A 26,809-nucleotide genomic window follows, 5' to 3' on the forward strand; every position below is an offset into this window, starting at 1 on the left:
TACACTAAGAAAGCTATAGTCTTAATTAACCAAGGAAATGAAGTATTTGACTACATAGAGTATTTAAGCTATCTATCTTGTGCATCCATTTCCCAGAAATATGTCTTTATCATTCTTGTTTCCCAATTCAGTTGCTTGTAGGATGGATGAAAATTGCAGGAAGAGATATCTGTTGTTGCTAAGTAAAGTCTCCCAGATTTACAACCCACATTCAGGAGCAAAAAAAAGGATAAAAGCAACTTCCCCCTCAACAGTCCAATGTCTGTTCACATAACAAAATAGTGAATAGTGTCATAGTTGTGAAGAGTGCTTTTTGAGATATATTTCAAGTCAATGATCACTCCAAACTCAAACTAGTGACTAAAATAGTTTCAACATGCAGCATAACCTTTAGTTTGCAAAAGGATGGTAGAAACCGATGCCTAAAATTTTATCTTCCATTTAGTAATCTTTAATTTGTTTCACTGAAGCACAAAATCCAGCTTATTTATCAAGACGTATTTAACAAAAATATAAATGTTACACTGTGTGAATTATGTTTATTATTCTAATTTGCAGGTTTCCATTCTTTTAAAATAAGACCATCTGAACAGCCTCATAAACACATTTTCTACCTGTCATTAGTTCAAAACAGATACAACCTCAAGGGCCAAGACTGGGGTACCACTGCCATCAATATAACTCAGAGAGGGTACGTCACCCATCATAGGAGTATCAAGAGAATTTCATTGTTGTATCAGTCCTTATTACTTTTATAAACCTAATATGACAAAACACTAAAGTCTCTTGCCTACAGCCTGCTGTTAGTATGAAGTTGATTTCCAATAATGTAAAGTAAGGATAAAAATAAATTACTTATTTTATTTCTCCCACTGAAGTATTTGAGTTTTAGGAAAATATTGATGATTCCATGTTTATACCCACATGACTGTGTTTGGAAAAAAGCAAATACAACAACAATTCATAGAAAATGCATTCTGAATTCCTTAGAAATTAGAAAAATACTCAAACGCATTAAGATAGGTTAAACTTTTGCATGTATATGCATATTCTGCCTCATACAACAAAAGAAAACTAAGTAGTTTAAGACAAAAATCATGCTGGGTCACAGTAAAGGTCTGCTAAGTACCACATTTGACTTTCTAGAATTACAAAACAGTACACTTTAGAAAAGAGTTCAAGAGATAAAGCAAGAATGCATAAACAATGTTTAGTAACTTTCATTGTAAAGTATTATTTGCACTCTCTGAAATAAATGTTTCTACATTTTTTCAAAATTCAGTTGTTGAAGTTCCATATGGTATTATCAAAGCTGAGATATATGGAATCATGAAAATTTATGATGTCCCTTCCAAAATCAGTACTATGCAAAGGTAAGTGGAAAATTAGCACTGTATGTTAAATTAATTGCACCAGAATGTACCAAGCACCGCTACCTTTACCAGAAATCCCAGAACTTCACAGAAGGTACTGTACAGAAACTTATTTTCATTACTCATTCCTTATTCTTTTAAAATAGCAATCTGACATGTCAGCAGCAATCAGTGTGCTTTGGTATTACTGACTGTAGATTCATAGGCTTCTTCTATGAACATTCTGTACAGTTTAATATGACACACAGTACTTCTTTGTTTTCATACGTGCATACATATCTGTAAGACTAATAAATCAGACATTTCCATCTAAATGCTGAAGACCTTTAGTCTAGGCCAAAGAGAGGAATAAGGACAAGACAGTTCTTCTGCAGGCAGCATGCTTACCACCCATACAACACTTAATTTCTAAACCAAACAATCTACAGAAATCACTCTGATCCAACAGCAAGACAAGCAATAGCTCTGTGCAAGCAACAATACAAAGGGAAGGTAACACAGACTCTGTAACTTTCTCCACCATCTCTCTGCTATTTTTGTCCCCGACAACGCCCAAATTTTATCATTAATGCAACTTTAATTCTGCATTTATCTGATTCTATATTATGAAAAAAATGTTCAGCAGTATGACTTATGTTTTGTGTATGACACAATTCCATCATATATGAGCAGGCACCGAAGTACAAGACAAAACATGTCTGACTAAATACGAAGGAACAAAGGAAAAACACAAACACATCTGATAGAAAAACCCACACTACGTCCTCAAATTTGTCTGTTAGCTAGGATGCAGGAAATTACAAGATCTGGTGGACACAGGTAAGAAACGTTCTAGAGACAAGCTCAACAATTAAAATGCATCAATGTCATTATCCTTGACAGAACCCTCTCACTGGAAAACAGTTGACACAGTGCCTAGTGAAATGTAAGTGGAAGCTTACTAGAAAAAAAATTAATTCTCTTCAAAAAAAAGGGCCATTTTGTTCACTATGTTAAAGCCCCTACATGAGTTCATTTGCCATTTAGAGTTCTGACTTTGGTCCTTTAAAGATATCTTATAGAAACTATATATTACACTAAATGCTGCCGATTTCTCAAATTGTAATTTATTTGTAATGCAGTATTTCCCATTCTCACACTTGAGCCTGACTGTCATTTTCACTGAGCAATACTCAGTTCAGTCAGTAAGCATGCACTTTGTCAAAATCCTCAGAAGAGTCACAAGACTAGCTGCAGAACTTAGGCTGGAATTACTTTCAGGAGAATTTCAGATTTTTATCTATCCCAACCAAAACAAACACATACACATCATCATCTTAACTATATATGCCTTTGAACTACAGAATTACTAAGTGTAGAAAAAAGTAACCAAGAGCCCTGACCTATTAGATTCAAGTAATTATTAGTAAGATGTCTGCTCTGTCCCAGCACTCCTAAAACTGATAATCAGGAAGATTATTTTACAGAGAAAACACACAGGTCAGAAGGGCTATATGCTGTAGGTGACACTTTTTAACACTGATGTAGTGTGAATGCACTTTGTTACAAATTAATCTGCTACACGCTTACTAATTGAGTGAAACACAAAAAATTGCTGGGATATTTGGATGTTTCACAAAACAACAGAGGTTTAAAAATAAAAGTCTTTGATGACCAGGTATCTCCTATTGCCTGAGATTGCCAAGATTATCAAAACTGCATTTTTCAGTAGGTTCTCTAGTTAAAGAACCAGGGAGTTAACACATATTGAAGAAGCAAAGGAATTAATAAAGCCTATGTTTGTGTTTTTTACTGCTAGCATTCCAGCACACTTAATTCAGCTTTTCTCCATCATACCCATTCTGATAGCTAGAAAAGGCAACAGGCATTACATGGTGCTGCTGGTACTAAGATAGGCTCCTGTCAACTAGCTGGTCACATACCACTACACCAGGTACACAACAGTTGCTTTCACTCTAGAGAAATAAGGAAAGCAGAAATCATGAGGTCTTGTTTTCCTAAAAAAGGAAAGCTTATCAGAAACATTTATTAAATAGCTGCTACAGCAGAGGGAGGATACGACTCCATATGGATGATATGATTTCATATGCTTTGAAGACCCAGAGCACACTTCCTATAATGGATAACACGCACAACTACATAACACTCATACAGACAACAAATTTCCAGCTAGCTGTGAAAATGATAACTTACTTCATCATGTCTAATGTTGAAGAATGTTCATTGTCAAATAATTGAGTGTTGCTGGTATTTATTACAAGGTTGCCTACAAATAATACAGAATGAAAGATGTAAAATTGTAAAGATTCCACAACAGTTTATATCCAGTCATCTATACATTTCCAAAGTCTGTATGTAAAGACCAAAGGGACAGGGTATCCCTATGCACCAGCTAACTAGGTTTTGATACGGAAATGCCGAAATAATTTAAATTAGCCAGCTTGCAATCAGGAAGCAAGACAATTGGATGTGCAGTGAAGCAGTTCTGTGGAGTGGGACCTCTGAGTCCTTCAGGTCAACAAACTATCCATGAGCCAGCAGTGTGTCCTGGTGGTGCATTAGGAAGAGCATTACCAGCAGGTTGAGGAAGGTGATCCTGCCTCTCTACTCAGCCTTAGTGAGGCCATATCTGGATTGCTGTGTCCATTTCTGGGTTCCTCTGGAAGGCAGTCATGGGTTCCTCTGGGAGCCCCTGGAGCAGGTCCAGGGGAGGGCTAAAACCATGATTAATGTATGTGCATATTAAAGACATTTTACATCATTGCTCTATCCCTCAGAAGATGGGAGAGAAAGTCTTTCTTACAATTAAATACATAAACAAGCAATAACAAATAATCCTATTTTCTAGACATTCACTCTTTGGTTTAGTCAGAGAGAAATTTTACCTGTTCAAAGTTAAAACTAAAACCAAAATAGAATCCCTACACAGACACTCTTCTTTAAGAAATGGTGCATTGGTTTTGGTTTATGCATGTTCTACATCAACTTAAGATAACAATCAGTAGGTTCTGTCCAACAAAGTGCATTCACAAAAGCTATGGGCTAACCTGATTTACTTACACTGCCTTTAAAATTACATATATAAGTAATTGGTCCAACTCCACAGATCATGTCCTTTATCCATGGAACTTAAAAAACAATAGAAGCAGTATAAAGAAGCTCTAGCCACATATCTAAAAACTACAATAAATTTAGTATTGACTTTCTTAAGAAAATGAGCTGAAATCCTGAAATGGTGACTTCCTTCAACAAATTAAAGACTGTCATTACTAGAGAAAGACATAAAGATATAATCCCCGCAATTACGCATTAATCTCTTCCTTATTTCAACTAACAGTAAGTGACATTGCCCATAAGGAACAAACAGCACCTAAATCCACACAAGGAGCTCACCTTATTGAACACAATGCTGCACTGGCTTCTTACTAAATCTTTACTATGCGGACTTCTATGAACCCATTTTGTCTTATAAATCCTGTATCTTGAAGAGCTCAACTGTTTGCTCATGACACCTTACCACAGTCTAGTCAAGGTCAATGATCTGCAACATACAAGAAATAAGGGTGTTTCCATAAGTGTGACTGCACAGGAACTCTAGAAAAGCAGTCCAACTGTACCAACCTTCAGGGCGTGCACAATACATAAGCAATCTCTCGTGCATGGCTTTGTGTGAAAAAAGAGGCTTATGTAATTGCTCTTGAGTTACTATTGCCTGTGGTGAATGTGTTCAGTAGTGATGGAAGGGGAATTACATGTATGCAATTACATACATGGCTAGAAAGTGTTCTTTCCTACATGAAAATAAAAAATTAAAACCCACAAAATAATTGCATGTGATAATTTGTTGTTATAGCTTCAAAACAGCAAAAAAATTGTGACAATGAATACCCCATGTAATACAGCTACTGGCAACATTGCCTATAATACACCAATGGAGATTATAGTCAACACAAGGACTTACATAGAACAAAACAATTTGCTGCTCTTGAAATTCTGTAATAGCAGCCTTCATGGTATTGGCACAAAATGGGCTTACATTGTGATCCATTGGGAAAACACATTTTTTTAATGCTGACAAAAACAAAGTCTGAATAAAACTTTCTATGATGTCTTGATTCTCAAATTAAAACAAAAAATCATAGTCACTTACAGAAAGTGTTAAATCACAGCAAAGGGCTAATTATACCATACTAACTTCCTTTTGTCTAGTATAAAAGGACATTTTTTACTTTGCCTGGCTGAGTGTAATAGCCTATGAATTATGAGATCAAAGCAGCAAACTGTATGTTTTCTAAAGTAAGAGTTTCCTTCACCAAGTTTTACACTTACTACAGCTGAAAGAGCTGTGTGAAGGGATCAGCACTAAACCCAAAGGACAGGCTATGCACAGCAAGAAAGAGAGCAACTCCCTCGTGCTTTTTGCAGGTCACTACCAAGGACCATGTTAGCAGATCCACACCAGACCCTTAACAGGCAGCTCTGCTGCTACCAGTAATTAGCTTGGACAGCTCTGGCTCCAGGAGTAGCAGCAAGGCTACACCATAATGAGCTCAGCTGGGATTAGCAGGACAGGGCAGGGAACCAAGAGAGCTGAGGCATTCTGCATTGCGTATGTATCACAGAGATCAAACAAGGATGGCTGGCTAGGTTATCCCCTCACCACCTCATTCCAAAAATGAAGCACGGCAGTGTGTAAAATACAGGCTAATGAAGAGCGACATCTCCAACAGATGAGAGCCACATTAATTAACACAATCCCTAGATCATGGAATACAGTTTCTGTTAGTGCTAGCAAACTTGTAACTTGTCACAGATTTAAGAGGGAGAGAGAAGGAAGGAAAAAAAAAAAAAGAGCTGATGTTTTCCTTTCCTGCTTTTGGTAGATGTTTTTATAATGGAATTTTGCAAGGAATTCCTCTTGTATACCCTGTAAAGCACTCCAGAAGAAAACCAGTATGTTTCTTTACTTAAACACCATTTAAGAAACAAACTCACTTCTCAATCAGCAGGTTTTTGTGCCTTTTGTGCCTTTTGAAAAAAGCCAGTTCATTCCACATCACATCAGGATCCTCTTGACAAAGCTGACAGAAGCCAGTATGCTGGTTTCTGCTTTTACTATTTTCAAGGCTGTTTATGAGTTAAAAGGGGTTGCTTGTTTTCAAATATCTTAATGTTTTAGGAGAACCAGAATAAAAGCACCCCTGCTTTCAGAAAATATAAATTTTCAAGTACAGCATCCATTGAATCTGAATTTTGTATGAAGTATATGTTCTGAGGCATGAAATCTTAACTGTGGTAATAAAGAGAAGTTCAGTTACAGTTTCAGACAGATATTGTGCCAGTATGACACCATGCCTCCCAGGTGACGTGGCAGAATATTGTCACCCACATTCTGACAACATTAAATACTGGTATGAGAAAGAAGAAGTTAAAATCATCACATAATCTCTTGAAAATTAAGGGAGAGTCACCAGCTCCCCTAATACCCCAGCAAGCCAATCTGGAAGTTGCAACTAATGCCCACTCTAAATCACACTGTTGTTTTACAGTTTGATAAAGGAATTAACTATCTATGGGTGAGATGATGTATTAAGAAAAAGAATATTGACTTTAGAAGCACAGAAAAGTAAAATTAAAATATTTAACAGTTTTTCTGTCATCAAAATATTTTTAGGTATTTTAATAATGCAAAAGATAAAAATTGTATTAAAAAATCCTTCATGAAATCAATTTAAGACCCTGCAATCCAAATTCCTACTGGGCATAGAAATAAACTCTCAGACAATGTGGTAACCTCCTAAGGCCCCCATCATCTTTGCAGTCACGTACATCAGTGCAAGTTGTATGTACACTGACAGGTGGATTAGGTCCCATCAGCTGCCATCTCAATAACAGATACTAATCTATGAAGAATATGGAGAATGGGGTCCTCCATCGCTTACAAAGCATCAGAAATGCCACATAAGCACCTGATACTGAGCTCTTAATGCACAATTTACATTACAGCAGCACTATACAGCTTTTTCAGATACCAAAATAACAGTCTTATTGTTACAGACTGCTTTTATTTGTGTCAATCTACTTTCCTTTGTTTAAGCGTATTAAAAATGAAAACCAAAACTCCTTCAGTGTGGCTTCAACAAATCTAATCTGATAACAAAGATTATTGAAACCCTGTTATTTTCAGCTCATCTTAGAGATGAAAAAATTAGATGACTAAGTGAAGACTGAGCATGATATTCTCCCCAATATCTACTTTTCCCAAATACATTCATTATAACACAAGCTCGTCTCATTTACTTTAAACAGAAGTCACCTTTGTCTCTCTTGCCCTTTTCTTTTTAATTTTTTTTAACTATCAGAACCAGAACACCCAATGCTTCACTGTATATCAAGTTTAAGATTTTAATGTCTTCATCTAGTTCAGTTTTTTTTTATCTGTTAGCCTTGGACTCTCAGTGGATATGAAAGCCCGTCTAGGTATAGACACAAAATTAAATAATTTCATTGAATTTAGTAACTATCATCCTTAAGTCACTTCCAGATTGCATTAAATTTAAAACAGTGAACTAGAAGAAAAAAAATCCATATTTTTTCCTAAAAAAACCAAAACCTTTTCATTATAATTTACCCAAATATATTTGCCATTATGCTTAGGTATTTCAAAAAATGCTTCTGTGCTACCACCGATGCCTATAGCAATTTTGTACTTCACCATTGTTTCCAAACACATCTCTTTTTTTTCCTTTTTTAAAGACAAACTGCTCCTACGTAAATGCTAGTATTTCAAAGCAATGCAAATCTACTAAGATAGGCCATAGCATTACTTATATAGAAGTAATAGTTTACGGTTCACAGTAGGATGCTTTATGTCACTCCAGACTCTGAATAGCTACCAGTTTTGCAGCACTTTCTGTGACTCTCCTTTTCTTCCGATAGAGTTATAAAGTTAGTGTCAAGATTAGTCAGTATTGTTCTAACTGCAAAAATAATTATTTTTAGTAAAACACACAAGTGTTTACTGAGCTGTCAGGTGCATGCTAAAGCCCTGCTAAAGCCACAAGGAAATCACTTTCCTGAAACAGGTCCTGAAAAACACAGTGCTTGATAACTGAACTGATAAGAAAAGTTTTCATACCTCGAATTGATCTGTTTACCAAAAATTCTGTGTGCTAAGGACTTAAAAAAAGAAGAATTTCTGCATAAAATTTTCACTGTTCTGTATAGAGCCTAAGGGAGAATAATATACAGAATGTTCATTATGCAAATTTTATGTGGTAAAGTCTTTCCTCTTTCCTTTAATAAAGATATATTACTGCATTTTTTTGTAAAATTATCAGAAATCATTTATTTTTAAATAATTTAACAGATGAAAACACCCTGCTTTCATGCACATATTATTTTACTTTTTCCCCATAAGGAAGGAGATTTTAGCGTCAGTTAATACATTAATCACTAAATGTTAGAGAGGATATTATTTCTATATTTTAATGAATAAAACTATTTTTAAAAACTATGTGAAACTATGCAAAAACTACGTGAAACATAATGAGCAACTGCTGTGTTACAGAAAATTAAAAACATATAGTCAACAAAATAAAGGAGTGAGGAATAAGACAAATGTAAGTAAGCAGTCCTAGCTGACCTTTGTCCAGTACTCAGGCTCTCAATGAGAGCCTGAATAAAATAAGTCAAGGTGTCAGCTCAATATATTTCCTCTTGGTTTCAACTACAATTTTTCTCACATAGGGGTAAACTGTGTATTCTGCTGTTGCACAGGATAGTCTTGATCACCACATAGTAGCTTCTTCCTTCAAATCACATTCTCTTTTGAATACCTATGAAATACTTCTGTTCAGATTTCTTGTGTAAGGAAAATGTTTTTAATGAGCTATGTAACTTAACTGCTATTGCCCTCTTCCCACTGCTGTAATTGTTCTTTTAGCGCTCTGTAGTTGGTCTCTAATATCTGCAGCCTTTCTTCGTGTTTTCCATAGGCTGCTCTTAGCTCATAAGATTCTCAAGACTGTATGAAACCAGAAAAACAAAATCAGAGTTGGACAAAATGTAAGAGAATGTTACACAGATCACAGATCTCTTTTAGCAACTACTATGAGACTCAGAAATCTAAACAGAAAGATCAGGACTCACAGTCCTTGAGGTCAAAGTTTTCTTATTACTACTTTGGAAAATTCTGCTGATTTGGCAATTCACTTAAATATTATTTTCAGGCTGCTGAAAGTTTTAAGAATTTACTACCAAAATGCCAGCTTTTATCTAGTGAATGCATAAGCCTAATATATTTTAAAACACATAGGCTGAAAAAGGATTGTTGGCACTGTTTTTTCATTCAAACTACTTTTTTTTTTTCCTTTTTTTCCCAATGGAAAACTGATCTATGTACTTTCAAGGGAAATACTGGCCACTTGAAAAAAACTTACATTTAAATGGCTTCAGGATTTCCTCCCATAGTAAGCTGTTTCTCTAAATATATATATACACCTGCAACACCCAGACTTTGTCCTCTAGTAATGCAGCAAGCAAGAAATAAAAACAATTTTACAATAGTTTTATATAATCAAAACCATACAAAAAATGTACAGAACAAAAAGTAAAATACACCTTGATTTGTATTACAGGATAACATAATGTAAGCTTAAAAACAGACTTTCCTAAATGACAATACAGTCCTCTGGAGGAAAAAAAAAACAAACAAAAAAAACACTAAGAAGAAGAATTTCACACTATAAAGCTAGTCAAACTCAGGCATACACTAGTAAAGCATTCACCAGCAAAGAATTCATTATGCTGTAGCAAAATTTACAATCAGAGCTTCATTTTCAGTTCAGTGGGCGCTCTGCTTGTAGAGCAACTACAGAACTAAATAAATCAGAATACCTTATTTGCAAGTATTTACTCTGCTTATATGTAAGGAGGACTTTTCAGCATTAGTCAATAAATTAGACCAATAGTCAGAGCTGCAAACAATAAAAATTGAATCCCACTATAAAAACATGACAAAGGTTTCCGGAGTACTCATAACTACAAAGCAACCAAGCTTTGCTTATACTAAGCTTTGCTTATACTAAGCTTGGCTTATCAAATGTAGCCCAGCTTTCATGGTGCACGAAGTTGAAAGATACCAGCTAAAATTTCAAATGGTACTATATACAAAATTCCAGAAGTTTTCTGGAAGTGACTCAGGAAAAAAAAAGAGAACATTTAGGAACACAATCAAATCCAAAGTGGACTAAATACTACCTTACCACTAAATACTTTCCCAAAATGGCAGTAGTAGGTTTTTTTCCTGAAACAACCTCTAAACCAAATACATTTATAAATTTTGAATTGTTAAAAAAGTTTATACATTTACTTACTTTATAAATGTAAAAAAGTTTTTACATTTATAAATTTTGAATTGCTAAAAAACAACCACATAAATAGCAATATAAATCTTAGACTAAGAACACAGAGACCATTACCAAGCTTTGCAAGAGGAAACTTTCACAAGAATACAATTATAGATGTTGTGTTTTCAAAAGAAGTTCATGAAACAACTGTTCTGAGATTGTTTGATATTGCTAGCAAAAACTGGTCAAGTCTGGCAGGGTACTAGAAAACAATGTCTTCGATATAAATCCTCAGAAGCTTATTAGTGTCAATGCCCTTTCAGAGATGCAACCAGCTGTAGAATTTGGCCTTTCCTATTTATGAATCTGCATTTTTCATTATTGCTTACCTGTTCTATTATCCGTTCTGTTCCAGTTATTGCCTTCCCTTATCACTTGCTCTGCTCTTGCAGAAATAGAAATTAGACAATTAACTACCCTAATCACTCTCTCCATTGAATTAAGCACTTCAGGACCCAAAATATTCATTGAAATTTCCATAATCTGTTAGATTCATCTCTGTCTGAATTATGTTATATTTCATAACTAAACTGTCTTGTAGACAGTTTTGTATATATTCACAGACATGGGACAGAATAACCATCTCTAGCAGTGCTGGAGCTCCAGATTATTCTCCAGCTGTCCCCTTGTCATCCATAGTACTTCCCATGCAATAATGAATAACAGTAACACAAAGTTCAATCTGCAGGAGGAAAAACCCCACTGCCTATGCCTTTTTTTTTTTTTTATTTTGGCAGGCTCCTCAGACAAGTCAAAAAATTCTAATCACTAATTCAAATTTTTATTGAAAGTGACCTATTACAGTAAAAAGGAAATTTTAAAAACTACACTGATTCAATCATTTGACTGTACCTAGGCTTACAAGAACTGAGGCCCCTAATAGTCACAAAAATAGTTTTTTCCAAAACAGGTATGCGGAGAAGATGCAATATTCATCTATTTTCATTTGTACACTATACATGGAATAGGACTACATATGAAATATGAGGTAAATGTGAGTGTGGTCTTGTTCACACAAACAAGTATTAAGGTGGCCCTAAAGACTGATGTGCATATTCTAGTTTTATTTACCTCCAAAAATTTTAGAACCTAAAAAGGATGAGAAAACTCAAAGGGAAGAGCTCCTCTTGGTTTTGAGACCCTTCCAGTTAAAGCCAGGATTATCTCCTCTAGGCTACACCAGTGATCACAGCTCTAGAAGCAATACAGGAGAAGACCAATGTATTCTTATCAATACAATATCAAGTTTGTATCAAATACCTACTTCTCAACAACCAAACTCTTACCCGCTTCTTAAAGGCCCACAGTAGATTGAAGTACTTATGCTTTGGACCAATCTAAGTAGCAGCTTGATAATTTGTTATTTAAAAGCAAAAAAAATACTCTTACTTATTTTGATGTTCTCCTCCATAACCAAGGGTGCAATCAGGCATGCTCTGTTACTTTTTAGGATGCCCAGAAACAAAGCCAATTCTGTGTAAAAACTCTGAATTTAAATGGCTACTCCATTTATACTAGCAATGAAGATACTAAGAGCCAACTTTTCTTATTGAGAAATGAGTCAGCTGAAAGAACTGGAAAAACCTGTGAATGGGATCTTGCCCTTTTCTGCTCATTTGCAATACTGACTGGGGCATTCCTGTTCCTGAAAACCCCAAAAATAGAGCTGTTCCTTTTTGTTGTTGTTATTACCAATTTTTCAAAAGGACTACTGTATAAAGTTACCATTTCATGTCCCAGACATGCATTATTAGTGTGTATATTGACAGAGCAATCATTTCTCTGAGCAAGAAAATTTCAAGTAATCATACAGACAACACTTGGTTTGAAGAGGCAATAATGCAAGAACTAGTTTTGAAAATGTGGGTCAAATCCATTTTTCATTGCTATAAACAATGCCTGAGAGAAGGCTAGCATTAAGAAATCACAGAATAGCAACAGAAATGTTCTGACATTAACTTTATGACAGCTTAGTTCACTGTCATGCTAGCAGTAGCCTCATCGAAATATGAAAGTAGTGCCACAACAGTGTTTATTATGATGACCTGAGCCTCTACAGCTTCTTTTCAACCCATTAAAGTACTTGGCAAAAGAAGACAAGTAGATTTTCAAGAGAAAAAGCAAAAAGTTAATGTGTTCACTTTCAAGGGGAGATTTAGCCCTTAAAGACATCATGGATGTCTGTGATAGAGATCCCATGCCTGTAATATCATAAAGCTGTACAGATTTTTAAATTATACTTTAAGATTAAATAGAAGACAAGTAAAGACAGTATGGTGAATGGTACAAATTATTATATGAGGTTATGCAGAGAGAGTTCTCTTCTGCATCTGCTTTCCTTCACTCTCTTTCCAAAAGAAATGTGTATCTCTCTATTATTTAAGGCAATAGCCATAGACTGAAGTGTGTTTTGCTTCCAAGAGCAGAACAGCTGCAGCTTACAGTTCTAGAATAATCCGTAGCATCAGTGTCAGGCAGGCCAAGTAAGAGTAATGAACAGGAAGCCTCCCAAAGGCCAGTTCTCAAGTTTAGCTAGCAGGACATGCCTTAGAGTTCTCAACAGAGAGAAAAAACAAAACAAAATTAATTTTCTGTCTCCCAGGAACAAGACAACCTGGAAGACTGAATTTGAAATCTAAATAACCTCTCCTGTATATATACTCTACATATGTTATGACAATGCTTTAAAGTCTTCCAAATATACAGATGGATGAACTGTGGCATTTTGCTGAAATATACTTCCCACTTACAGTTTTTCTAAAATTAACTTATCATTATGGTTGATAGAGCTTCCAAATTGTTTCACTTACATAACTTTTATTATAGGATGTTCAATACAACCAATTCCCCTTTAGGTACACATATTTGAAAATATCTTTCAAATTCCGTAACTGAATAATGATAAGCAACACAAAAAAGAGAAGGAGGAGAGAGAGGAAAGGGAGGAGAGGGAAGAAGAGGATAAATTTTAAGTGTTTGAGAAAAAATGACTCAGGGTTTGCATTTTGCATTCAGAAGTGCAATTTTAAACCAACAGTTTGTTCAAAAGTTACTATATCTCTGAAGTAAAATACCAAACTAGCAAAAACACAGCTACAAAAATCTATGAAACAGGGACAAAATGAGCAATTGTAAAACAAGCTCAATTAAGATTTTCTATGAAGGGGTGGAGCGAGGGGGATTGTTACTGGTTTTTTTTAACAGCAGCTTTTAGACCAGCAACTAACTGAGCCATAACTTATACAATTTCCAGGGGTCTATCTTTTTTGAGTTACTGACTTCAGCATTTTAAAGTATGGCTTTACTGTACAGAAAAGAAGTTTTTGTACTGTCAGTGCTTCTACTTTCTGATTTACTTCATATGAACACATCCATTTCTCAGAATATATATATACTCACTCACAAACTTTGAAAATGTATTTAACAATTAAGTTTAAAGTTATTTAAATTTTAAGTTATTGAAGATAGCTCAATTAAGCTTCCACAGGACTGCAAGATTACTCACACCGCAAACCAAAAAGGTAAACTAATGGAGAGTGTTCTCTGATCTGAAGAGACTTACAGTCTATAAAAGTATGCGTATTTTTAATTTTTAAAATGTCTGTTTTGATATATCTTTATCTATGCAAGCTTATAGCTAGCAGGCTTTTTATTTATTTTTATTTAATGTTCACCTTTAGTTGTAGCGTCTTCTCTAAGTTTTCAATCTTCTCTTCAGCTATTTTAAGCTTCTTTAGTTCCTCTGACTCTCTAGAAGAGCTCTTTGGGGACAGAGACCTTGAACATTTCACAGGTGGTTCCTGGAGAATAAAACAAGGACATGGTTGAACTAGTTGGAACACCGGATTATGAAAGACATGCAGAATTAAAGAAGAAGTAATTTTGAATACTAATAATGAATTATAAAAAAAAAAAATCTGCATGGAATACCAGAGAAATAACAAGCAGAATTACCACAGCGCTACCACTAAAGGTTTCTCTGTGACTCGTTAATGAGAATATTCATTTACATTTACATTGTTTCTTTCAGAATAATGATGTCCCATTAGGGAAGACTAAAGGGTTATAGACTCAGAAATGCAAGAAACCTCATTACAAAGGAGGGGATAGAGGCTGGTCTAATTGCTCTATAAGGGTCCAAGGTTACACTTGATAGGACAACCAGAAACAAGAGGGAAAGGATTTTTTTCCCTTTGAAATAGTTTAACACACTGTGAAGTTGAAGGAACAATATGCTTGAGGAATATAAATACAACAGACAGTAGATCTTATACCATAATGACCATATGGTCATTAACTATAATGTGACTAACTAGAGACAAGAATATGTGTTTATATTATGTACAGCTTCATACAGCAATCTGGAGAAAGAGTATGTGAAAGCAACATTTAAACTGGGCAGCTTTCTTGTTCACTCTATGTCATATGTCCTTATGGCAGAAAAAGAAAGGCCTCATAAAATTAGACTTTCAGATTTTTGGAATAACTTTGGTTAAGAAAAGTGAAATACTAACACACACTTAATGCCAATCAGGCAAAATTCTGTTGTGCCAACACATAAAGTCAAACAGAAACTTAAGGTAAATTGTGATTATTCTTGTTGCCATATTCATTATGCCACTTGCTCTGGGAAAAAAACTGATATACAATAAAAGGAATTAGGGATAAATTCTTCTTCAATACTGTAGACGTCAATATTTTTACTAGTCCATTAAATTAATCTTGAAGCATATCTCAATTAGCAACTGACATTTTTTTCTTTGACTGCTACCTTTCAGTATGAAATATTTATAAGACATCATATACCCCATTTTCATTTTAAACAGTATGGGTTTCCAAAAAGAAGAAAAAAAAATCTATCATGAGATATCAGAGAACTCTAGCATCTCATATTTATATTTATGAATGTAAATATTTCCAATGTGGTTTTGTCATTTGATTTCAGGATTCTTTTGCTTATGACACATACCTGAAAGAGATGTAAGAAAGCCCAACAAACAACCAAGCAAAATATTTTTAGAAAAAGTATTACACCCTCACAAAAAAACCCCAACCAAAACCAAAAGCAATTCAAACAAAATAAACAAAACAAAAATACAACACAAAAAACCAAAACAACCCAAAAAAAAACCAAACCAAAACAAAACAAAAAAAAAAACCCACAAGAACAAACCAAACCAAACACCTATATGCCCCCTCAAAAAAAAAAAAAAAAAAAAAAAAAAAAAAAAAAAAACACCCAAAAAGACAACAACAACAACAACAACAACAACAACAACAAAAACACCCCAAAACCAAACCAGAACTAACATCTGGAAAGAATACCAAAAAATATAATCATCTTCAATGTCCCAGATTTTGTAAATAAAATGAAGAGCTTTAAAAAAAAGCAACCGAAACGCAACCCTCCTATCTTCTACATTCCTTAATCATTATATACAGTCATATTATATATATGACTGTACTATGCATTATTTTTCAATATTTGTTTTCTAGGTAAACTTTATGCTTCTATAGAGAAAATCTGGAATATACACAGTTTCTCTGAAATGAGAAATAGAAGGTCAAAGCACTCTGCTTGCTGCCAAAGTGAAGGTTAACAAAGGAAAAGGAGTGGATCAACCAGTATCAGACTCTTATGAATTAATAGGCAGAGAAAAACTGAGAAGGAACAGAGAAAAGAGGAAAAAAAATACAGAAAAAGGTAAAATTCAGTGTCTTGCTAGTCTAAGCACAGCTGATCAGATACAATTAGTACATAAGAATTTTATATATATATAAATATAGATAATATATCTTTATTTTTATTTATATCTTTATTTTTAATATTTATATTTATTTATATATATGTATAGATAGATAGATATATTATACACACATACAGAGTTTATTTATAGCTACCTGGGAATGTGCTAGAGCCAAGATATATGAAAAAACTGAGCAAACTTTTAACTACTTATGGATACGGAAATGATTACTTGTGACAATGGATGGGATTGGCGATATGTATTAAGAACATTCTATTACTTTTTCCTTTTTAGTGATCAGACTAGAGGTCTGTGGAGAAAGGGCGATGGATCTGGGCTTTACAGTTGCACATAGGTAGTTTGAACTCAATCTTTGCTAAGGAGATAAAGAGTTCTATTAAGACAAAGGAGAGTGTGTAGTAAAATACACTGTAATTGGATTGCCTGGGGCTGCTGCAAAACTTTACTGCTCTTGCTGCCATCAAATATAAAGACTAAATTTTTAATCCTTAAATTCTACAGAAAATTTTTGGCATATGTCTATTAAATATATACAGAAATGTATATAATGTTTCAAAATGTAATGTTTCAAAAATCTTCTATAGTTTTGGAGCAAAAAAGCCCTCCAATTTTATCAGTGAAATTGTTAATCCAAGTCAGTAAAGGAATTCAAATCAGAATATTTTTCTTTGAATTCTCCTTAAACATTTTTACAAAAGACTAAACCAAATTGCAGAAAAAACAGAAATAAACAGAGTTTTAATATATAATAGATATGAATTTTGTGACAGAAGATTTAGCATAAAGAAATAGCAGGTAAGTGGATGGGACACACATTAACTTACCATGGAGGTACACAAGCAAAAAAAGAAAATATACCTATTTCTAAACAACCTTCTATTACCTGTCTGCACAATGAAAGACACCATGGGATGAAACTGCAAATAGCCATCTTCTTGAATTCAACAGATTTTGTGCTGAATAAAGTGCCAAAACAAGCCAAATAAAACAAACAAACAAAACCCCAAAACAACCAACCAAAAAAAAAAAAAAAAAAAAAAAACAAAAAAAACCCCCCAAAAAAAACCCAAAAAAACCAACAAAACCCCAAAACAACCCACCAATAAAAAAAAACCCCTAAACCCAAACCTAAGCAGGGAACTCAGAACTCCTCCTGAAATGTCTTAGGAGAACTTTTTCTGTACAAGCTTGATATCAATGACTGCCAAGATACAGCTCTGAGGACAGTGGGTAGAAATCTTAATGTTTTTATCAACTGAGGGAGGAAACAGAAATGTTGAGGCTGAACCCAGGACTGACCAGATAGAGGTGGGGATTTTTAGAAAGAAAAATGCTGAATTCTTGATTCACTATGTTTCAACAGGAACTTTACTAGTACCGCAAGTTAAGAAGTCTTTCAGTATCTTGACACTACAGACCTAGAAGAATAATATAGATTGTACATGAATAAAAGGCAATTTTAACTCCCATGCACCATACCATGGGAAAGCTTAGCTACAGGAAAACCACAAAACCCTATTGAATTAGCCAGCAGACATATGAATGTCAGTTTAATCAGCTAACAGAAATCATATATTGCTCACAACGTTTAAGCTCCAAAAAGAGCTCTAGGAAGGTCAAGCCACTGACTCCTAAGTCTTCATACACAATAGCACTTAGCTACACCACTTTTCACATAGACAGAACTGATTGTTACAATTGCCTCTAAATACACACTTTACAATATCATGAAACAGGACATCACAACAACATGTAACAAAGCTTTTAAACACCTCTCAAAGAGTAAGTTGTTTCTATTACTCTGTACAACTGTAGGCAAAGAATGTGGATTTCTGCAATTCACAAAGAAACCAACACAAGGCTATTTGTATCTATGCTGTTGCATACATAAACACAGCCGGAAGCATGCAGTCATATGGCCATGCATCTCTTTATTGCAGTAGTGCCAAGTTTCTGTTTGTACCAGCCTCTTCTTTTCAACACCTTTCCAATTATTCCTTCTTTCAAAGCCTTTGAAACCTTTTTTAGAGCAGTAAGTCATCAAAGCAGTGTCACTCTAATCAGAAGTGATTCCATACTTATTTGTTCTTTGTATCCTGGGAATGTACATAAGGGGGAACAAAGGGCGACACAACAGTCTTTGTAAAGTCAAAAGGATCATCTTTTTAAAATAAACATTGAATAACCCATGTACTCTTCCTGTCAAATCATGTGCTAATGACTTCTGACAGTAATGATTTTGTCACAAAAAGCTGAAAAACATGGGAATGAGAAGATATTTCACTGAAAAGGAAAAAGGGTAAAGAGCAAAGTACTACCACAGCAATACTACCTTCTCCATTTTAGAAAATCCAGAGTTTTTCCATAATTTCACTTACTGTGTTGCCTGCACAAAGGAGCTCGTCAATTGAGTTCCCAAAAGTTTTAATAGAGACTTGTGTGCAGTTTTGAAAAAGTGGACAAAACAGCCTTGACTATTCAAAGAGCGTGATTCAGACCTACGTATCAAAACAGGAAGAGATTTTCTACAATAGGCTTTAAAATTTGTATTTAGTTTTACTTAAGGCAGTGTAACAGCTTTATTTTGACACAGTTCATGATGAACACAGCAGTCTCATTTACTTTCCCCTGAGGAAAAAGAAAAAGACGTTGTGGGGGCTAACCTTGGCAAAGGGTCAAACGCCCACTCAACTGCTCTCCTTCTTTCCTTCCCCACTAGGACAGGAGAAAACAGGATGATAAAGCTTGTGGGTTTACCACTCAGCATCATGGGCTGGCTCGACTTGAAGAAAATCTATTTAATTTATTGCCACTTAGACTATATTTAGGTTATAGGAAATAAAGAAAAAAAAAACTTAACACCATCTTCCCTACCCAAAAGAAGCTCACAGCTTTCTAGGCATAACTTCATTCCATAGCTCCTGACTCTTTTACCACCTCCTGAGCCACGCAGGCAGAAGGCTTGCAATCATTGCTTAACAGCTCCCATTGGGCCATTCTTTCTTCCTCACACTTTTCTCCTGCTCCAGCACAGGGCCTCTTCACAGGCTGGAGTCCTTCAGGATAAACCTATTCCAGAGCAGGTCTTCCATGGACCACAGTTCATGTAAGTGAGGAACCTGTTCCAGCATCGATTCCTCTCCACAAGCTGTGGCTTCCAGGAGCAAATATCCACTTGCTCTGGGCTCCTTCACAAGCTATATTATTGACATCTGCTCCACAGTGATCCTCCCCCAGGCTGCAGAGAAATACCTGTTTCCAGCAGATGAAGCAACTCCTCCCTCTCCTCCTTCCTGACTTTTACATTTGCCAGGCTGTTTCTTACCTTCTGTTCTTCACTCTATACTGCCTGTTTTTTCTTAAGCACATTTTCACAGAAATGCCCACCACATGCTCCTGAAGAAATGTTCTAAAGTGTGTCTTTTCCCAAAACTAACATACAGTACACATCATTAAGAATGAAAAAGCATTTTCAAAGAAAATGTTATGTGATACCATATTTGGATAAATTAGAAGATTTCTCAGGAAGTAGACATGATGATCCACCATTGTACATTATTTATACTATTTAGAATCACATTCAACTTTGCAACCTTGTTAACAGTTTCCCATACTATATACGATCACAATAAAAAGTAGATGAGGAAGAGTCTGAACACAATGAAAAGCATAATGATTTCAGCTAAATTAATAGATCCATTTAAATAATGGAATTATTTACAGATGTCACTCATTTACTATAGCTCATAATTGTTATTGTTATTTAATGCCTAAATTAAACAGTAAGACTCCACTCTAAAAGTCAAGAATTCGGGAAAAAGTATTTTTCATTTAAAAAAATCATAATAATAACCATTTATACTTCTCTCACTTTCCTTACAGTGAAAGATGGTCATTCTAATAAACACCACAAAATACCTGATAAATATTAATTTTAGCAAACCTACAAAGAATTTATCCTGCAAATAGTTCATTTAATTAAGAATCCCTTATTCAGTATTTAATAAGGTAAAACCTTCTACTCCCAACAGCTATTTTAACAAGTCTTTGGCAGATAACACAGGAACTATTCAAACAAGCTTCCAGAATTATAAGCAGCGTCAACAGATATTAAAATTATTATCTGGACCCTTGAGCAAAAACGTTTGGCTTCACCAGCCTGACTTACACATGAATACACCAGACAATAAAACTACCCTACCTCGTGCTTTCTTCCAGTCCTTATATGGTTGCTTTCCAGAGTATCTGTAGTGTACAAATTGTGCTCTGCTAGGTTAAGATCTGTTTTCTTCAATTTTTTCTGTAAAAGCTCCATTTCAGATTCTTGCACTGTAATATTGCTCTCTAGCTCACTTAAAGAAGACTGTTGAAATACCTAGAAAATGACAGCACAGGTATATTACACTGGTAACAAAAAATCAGATGTGTAACACACCATTTGCATAAAACTGCCTAGAGAAACATATTAGCAATATTACAGAAACATGTAAAAGCTGCAAATAATTCTGCTTTCATAAATGACTCAGGAATCCATAAACAAAACCAGATCTCAAAATATTAAGGAAACATTTTTTAGACCACCACCATATTGTCTAAATCTAAATTTACGTTCTTAACAATGGTTGTTTTATACAGACAATTTTTCTGCAGTAACTTACTGTACTTATTAGATGGTATTTTGTATGTCACATGCTATTAAATTTCTTGACAAAATATTGCACCTTCTGGACTTGTTTTGGTGAAACTTCCAGTTTTAAGTATCACTGGCCTAACAAAAAAACCTTAACTGCATATTCTGTAACTAAACATATTGTTAGTTAAGAACTACCTCAGAAAAGCACTTTTTTACTGTAAATCTGCAACTTGTAGCCATTACATCCTTAGACAGCACAAATGTTGTGGTTAAACTGAAGAGTTACAGAAAAAAAAAATAGATTCTAGGTTACAGTGTTACTCAAGGTTGGTTCTTTATTTTGTTAAACTGTTGAATTCCATGACCTTTCCTAGCTATAAATCCATGTGCAGCAATTCCTTGGCACAATACAAGACTGCTGCACACCGATCAACTTACCTAGCTACCAAACCTGTTCAGAGAGGACACATTTCACTGATAGCAGCTCCTGTAAGTCATATCCCTGATATACAGTAGTAGAGTCATGTATGCATGACCAAGAGTGGTCAAATTACCATGGCTTGACAACTGACTCCTTGTCAGCTGAGTTTTCATTACCTGGTGTGATCACACCCCACTCTGTAACAACCACTGGCCAAAACTTTCTTTGCTTAGTGTCAGCAGCAGCAATATGCCTGTTCAGTCACCTTATGGCAATCACAATGTGAAATGCTTTAGCTCAAACCTTCTCCTCAGTGCCATAAAGCTGGGGACAGACATTCATCTTCTAAAAGCTGTGCCAGACAAAGATGATATCATTCCCACATGGTCAATGCATCCAGGTATCTGGAAGAGGTATGATGTAAACAGCCTCACTAGCTGATTGCATAAGGGCTGGTTAGTTTAAAAGTCAATGGAAGTGGCTTGAGCTGACCTTGGACTGCATTGATGAGGGGAAACTCATGAAACTCTATTGCCAGTGGTATTCTGACAGCAATGAGTAGCTGGCAAGCAGTAAAGTCTTCAATCAACAAACTTGACCCAGAAGACACATTCTTAAGACTAACTATAAGTTTTATTTTATCCCTTATTAACAAGATCCTGACAACATCACTTGCTTGCAACTGTTTGTGCATATTCTTAAGACAAATGCCCATGTCAATAGAGAAGATAAGATTTGGTACAATTACCACGTGGCACTATGGTCTCAAATGTGCATTCCCCACATAAAAAAAAAGTCAGGTATACTGACAAAAATTAGAAAAAACAGTGTAAAAAAAAAGGTTAAGTAAATAAATCTCCAAATTCATGCCAATCAAGAAGTCAAGTGGTCCAAAGTTGATTAAAATCAATCAAGCATACACCTTAGTAAGCTTAATATTTGTCAGAAACAGACAAATGGGCATAGCCATTTTATTTATGCAGAATATGCTTTTCATAAAGCCTAAGATAAATTCACTATTTAAACAAATTACAAATTAAAGATATTGAGTACTTGTTTTAGAAAAACCACAACTCTTCACACAGTAACTATAAGAAATTTGTCAGACAGTAAAAGTTGCCCATGCTTTTGCTGACTGTTCCTTAAATACATTCTATTCCTCATTTTGCATAGTTTAGGCCATATGTAGTTGCAAACAGATGTCATTACCACCTAGGATCAGTAAAATGCCTATTTATAGCCATTAGCCCATTAACACACAGGGGAAAAAAAAGAAAAACAAGAAAATGAGGAGTTGCAAGTTGACAAGCAAATCAAAAGAATGCTTTAAAGAAAACTGGACTTCATGTTTGTTTGAGCAAAACCTGAGCTATATAAAAATGAAAAAATCCAATAAAACCTAAAAGATAGAAATGGTGTCAGTAGATAAAGGAAATGTAGTGATACTCAGGTTCTGGAATTGATTTTATTAATTGAACTTTACTCTTTGTTTTTACAAAAGAGAAATATACCTACCAGCTTGACGCACACATCTTACTGATTTCTCAGCTGCTTGTAAAAAAAGAGTTTAATGTGAAATACAAACTTTAGAACTATACTAGTAACTCAAAAAAGAGCCAACAACTTCAATTTGTTACAATTCAAATTCACATTACTGTTACTTTAAAAAGTCTACACCTATTAAGTGCTCACAGAATTATTTAACTTTAAAAGGACCTTTAATATCCTCAAGTCCAACTCTTGCTGCTGACCTGTAAGCCACAAGAATTACAGATATTCCACTAATTATTAACTTCTTATTGTATTACTATTTTTTATTTTCTCGTTTAAAAAAATGAAATACTTAGTACTTTAAAACATACCTCCATTTTAGTTGACTCCATCAGTCACAGACTACATTAAACCTGCTCCTCTATGTCATGCAGGTTCTGCTATTGACTTCAACAGGACCAATATATGAACAGTATTATTCTTCATTTGCCTTGAGGTTATTTTCCTACTCTTTTCTTCTTCCCAAAGAGATCCCTAGAAATTGCCATGCTGTGATACTTATTTTAAATAAAATACTGTAAAGTACTTTTATGGTAAATTTATGGTAAATTTATTTTATTTTCTACTAAATCCTTTACAGTCTCTGTCCACATGGCTATACTGACATATTTCTTGGAAAATTAAATCCAGCAAATTAAGTCTAGGATCTTAACTAACACCTCCAAAATGCCGATGCCTTTACCTTAAAATATTCAGTAGATTGCTGTTACCAAAACATACTTGCCTATAGAATTTGGGTCTACAATATCTTCAAAACCTGCTCAATTTTTAAGTATACCTGTGAAATTTTTTCAGTTTCAAAAATTCTAAGAACCCAGATGTAATTGATGATATCAATTTAAAAACTTAAGTTTTGCTTATCAATGGTCTCCAGCTCAAAAGGCATTTGGTATAATTTTCTGTTAAACTCAACATATCTTTAAATAATTGAGAAATATTCTTTTAATTTTCCTAGCCTAAAGACTTTGTTAATTCAAAAATAAGAGAATGTTGAACATTATTTTTTTAGGTAAGAAAGCAGACCTTCCCAAGATAGAAAACTGGTGAAATTTCTCTCTCTGGTGTTTTGTTTTGGATTTATGTCAATTTAATTTCATACTTCCAGACTTATGTGGTCCAAGTATCTTTGGATAAGAGCAAAAAAAATCATTAAAATAATTATTAAACCCAAATTATTTAGTGAAAAGATTTGGTTACTATGAGAACCAGCTTCTTCTATATAAACACATTACTCCATCAGCCAACCAGAGTTAGAAGATCAATGCACGAAGAAAGAGAGGCATTTTTACAAGGGCATATAGTGACAGGACAAGGGACAATGACTTCAAACTGAAAGAGGGGAGATTTGAATCAGATATTATGATTAAATTCTTTACTGTGAGGGTGATGAGGCACTGAACAGGTTGCCCAGAGAAACTGTGGATGCCCCAGCCCCAAGCAGTGTTCAAGGCCAGGTTGGATAGGGCTTTGAGCAACCTGCTCTAGTGGGAGGTGTCCCTGCCAGAGTGAAAGTAGATGATCTTTAGGTTCCATGCAAGACAGGCCATTCTATGATTCTATGAAATGCAATTCCAACAGATCTTCAAAGAGAGATGTGACCTTTTCTTGGCTTTTCACTTTTTACATCTAAACTCTAATTCGTAACCTAAAAATTAAGAGAAGTATTATAAATACGAAGGCCAAAATGGCAAATCATTTGGGCTATAATGGAACAACAACTTTAAAATCCTAACACTATCAGGAAAAAAAAAGCAGAATAGTGAGTTTCAAGACTACATAAATCAGTCAACATCCAAGATCTGTATGAAGGATGGAGTCCAGTAAAGTTCAGAAATTTGCAATCCAGAAAATTGCAGTCTGAGAGGGAGCACCAGGTTCTTCAACAGCTGCTGCCTTACAATTATCATTGTAGATTTTTCATATTATGAACTGAAATAGTAACTCACAGAGCAATTCAACAGAGAAATCCATGAAGTTCACTTCCTAAAGTCTATTCTGAATCCTGTGTCTAAAATTTCTATGAGACAATCATTTCAGTGTACACATGGTGACCCTCTTCACAGTCTATCCATCCACATGCTGAGTGCAGCAAATAAAAAGCTTTCTTTGTAGTTTTAATCATCTTAGAGTCCAACTGTATTACCAGGCCTAGCTTAATAGAGTAATGGTTTCCTCTTTCACACAGCAAAATCAGTTTACATCACGTGCCATGCTACTTTACAAAAGATCATGTGTCTACTCTGATATTGAAATTAACCCTAGAGGCAAAATATATATTCCAAATAAATGTCAGAACTTGTATTTGTTTTAAACAACAAACATGAGTAAGAAAATATTTATTTCTATCAAGCAGATATCTCACTACTCTTAGATGTCTTTTCACAGTGAGACTCCGCTGATGGTTTTCTGGATGCATTAATCAAGCTGAAGCACAAACACCATCTTTGTAAGGAACCTGTAGTATATGGGAAACCATCTACAGTACTTACAGAAGGGACTCCAATACCATTGTTGTCACCTATTAAAAGTAGTACAAACAATATGGAAAAAATACAGCTATGCTCCATTACACTTCTATTCTTCATGACTTTTCTACACTGGCAAAAGAGAGCAGGTACCAAAGGAATGGATATCTAAGAGATTCAGGACTAATTGCACAGCCTAACCATAAGGGCCTTATGCCTGCCTGTGCTCAGCTTTCTCAGCACAAAGCTGTGCTAAGACCAATTGCACCGTACCAACACTGTGAGCTAGGAGAGGACAGAAAGAGCCTGGACAGTCCTTCTGTGACTTAGATGGAAGCTCAACTCTGCTTTAAACTGGTCAGAAGGCACACTATGTCTTAGCAAAAGCTATAGTCTCAGCAACAGAGAAGAGCTCAGACATACAGCTCAGACCAGAAAACAGGTGTACAAGATTACCAGAATATCTGAGTTAGGAAAACAGTAATTTTGACCTATGGCACTCAACTAGACTATGGCCCATACCTAAAAGTTTTCTTCAGTCGAAACTCCTGGAATCTAGTGTCATATGCCAAGCAAAGCCATAATGAATTAAATTATCAGAAGGAGTTTCCTGTTATTCTGTGTTAGACAGCTGCCAAGCTAAGTCATATGCAGTACTCACTACAGCATCCTTTGCAAACTCATTTTTGCAGCTTGGGCATCCCATTGTCACAGCCTCATGTCTATTTACTGCAAAGACATCTAAGATGGGCAACAAATCTTGAGGAACAACTTACCCAGCCTGGACCTTGATCTCATGTGTCCCCCTGAGCTGTCAAATTATCCTACAAGTCAGAAAAAGGGTTTCCACCATCCATTCACCCTCATAAGACTTATATTTGCCATCCTCCAAAATACACGATTTATATCATAGGAAAAAGAACACTCTTATCCTCTAATATAGAACGGGGAGTTGAGAAAAGGATGCAATTCCTTTCTGAAGACCATGTGGCCACTGCATAGAAAGATTTCCCAAACCCAGTATGAATGATTTATTTTATTCATCAGGAAGATTACACCTCCTGGTATACAATTTATGCTCCGAATTATTGGGAAAAATATGCAATTAAGATAAGAAAACAACTTTGTAGTCTGGAAAAAAACACTTAGAAGAATCATCATTGAAAGCGTAAAGACAAGGCTGGATTT

General features: G+C 35.0%; 1 protein-coding gene across 1 annotated transcript in view; it reads right to left on the reverse strand.

Moving 5' to 3' along the window:
- CNTLN (centlein) overlaps positions 1-26,809 on the reverse strand; it is a gene marked incomplete at its 5' end in the record, with an annotated part of 191,734 nt that overhangs the window by 84,257 nt on the left and 80,668 nt on the right. The window contains 5 exon segments of the mRNA XM_053932487.1: positions 6,369-6,500; positions 6,763-6,781; positions 9,279-9,381; positions 14,503-14,583; positions 20,753-20,926. Coding sequence (XP_053788462.1) covers positions 6,369-6,500; positions 6,763-6,781; positions 9,279-9,381; positions 14,503-14,583; positions 20,753-20,926 — 509 coding nt within the window.

The sequence above is a fragment of the Vidua chalybeata genome, chromosome Z, assembly GCF_026979565.1.
Source record: "Vidua chalybeata isolate OUT-0048 chromosome Z, bVidCha1 merged haplotype, whole genome shotgun sequence".
NCBI classification, from domain to species: domain Eukaryota; kingdom Metazoa; phylum Chordata; class Aves; order Passeriformes; family Viduidae; genus Vidua; species Vidua chalybeata.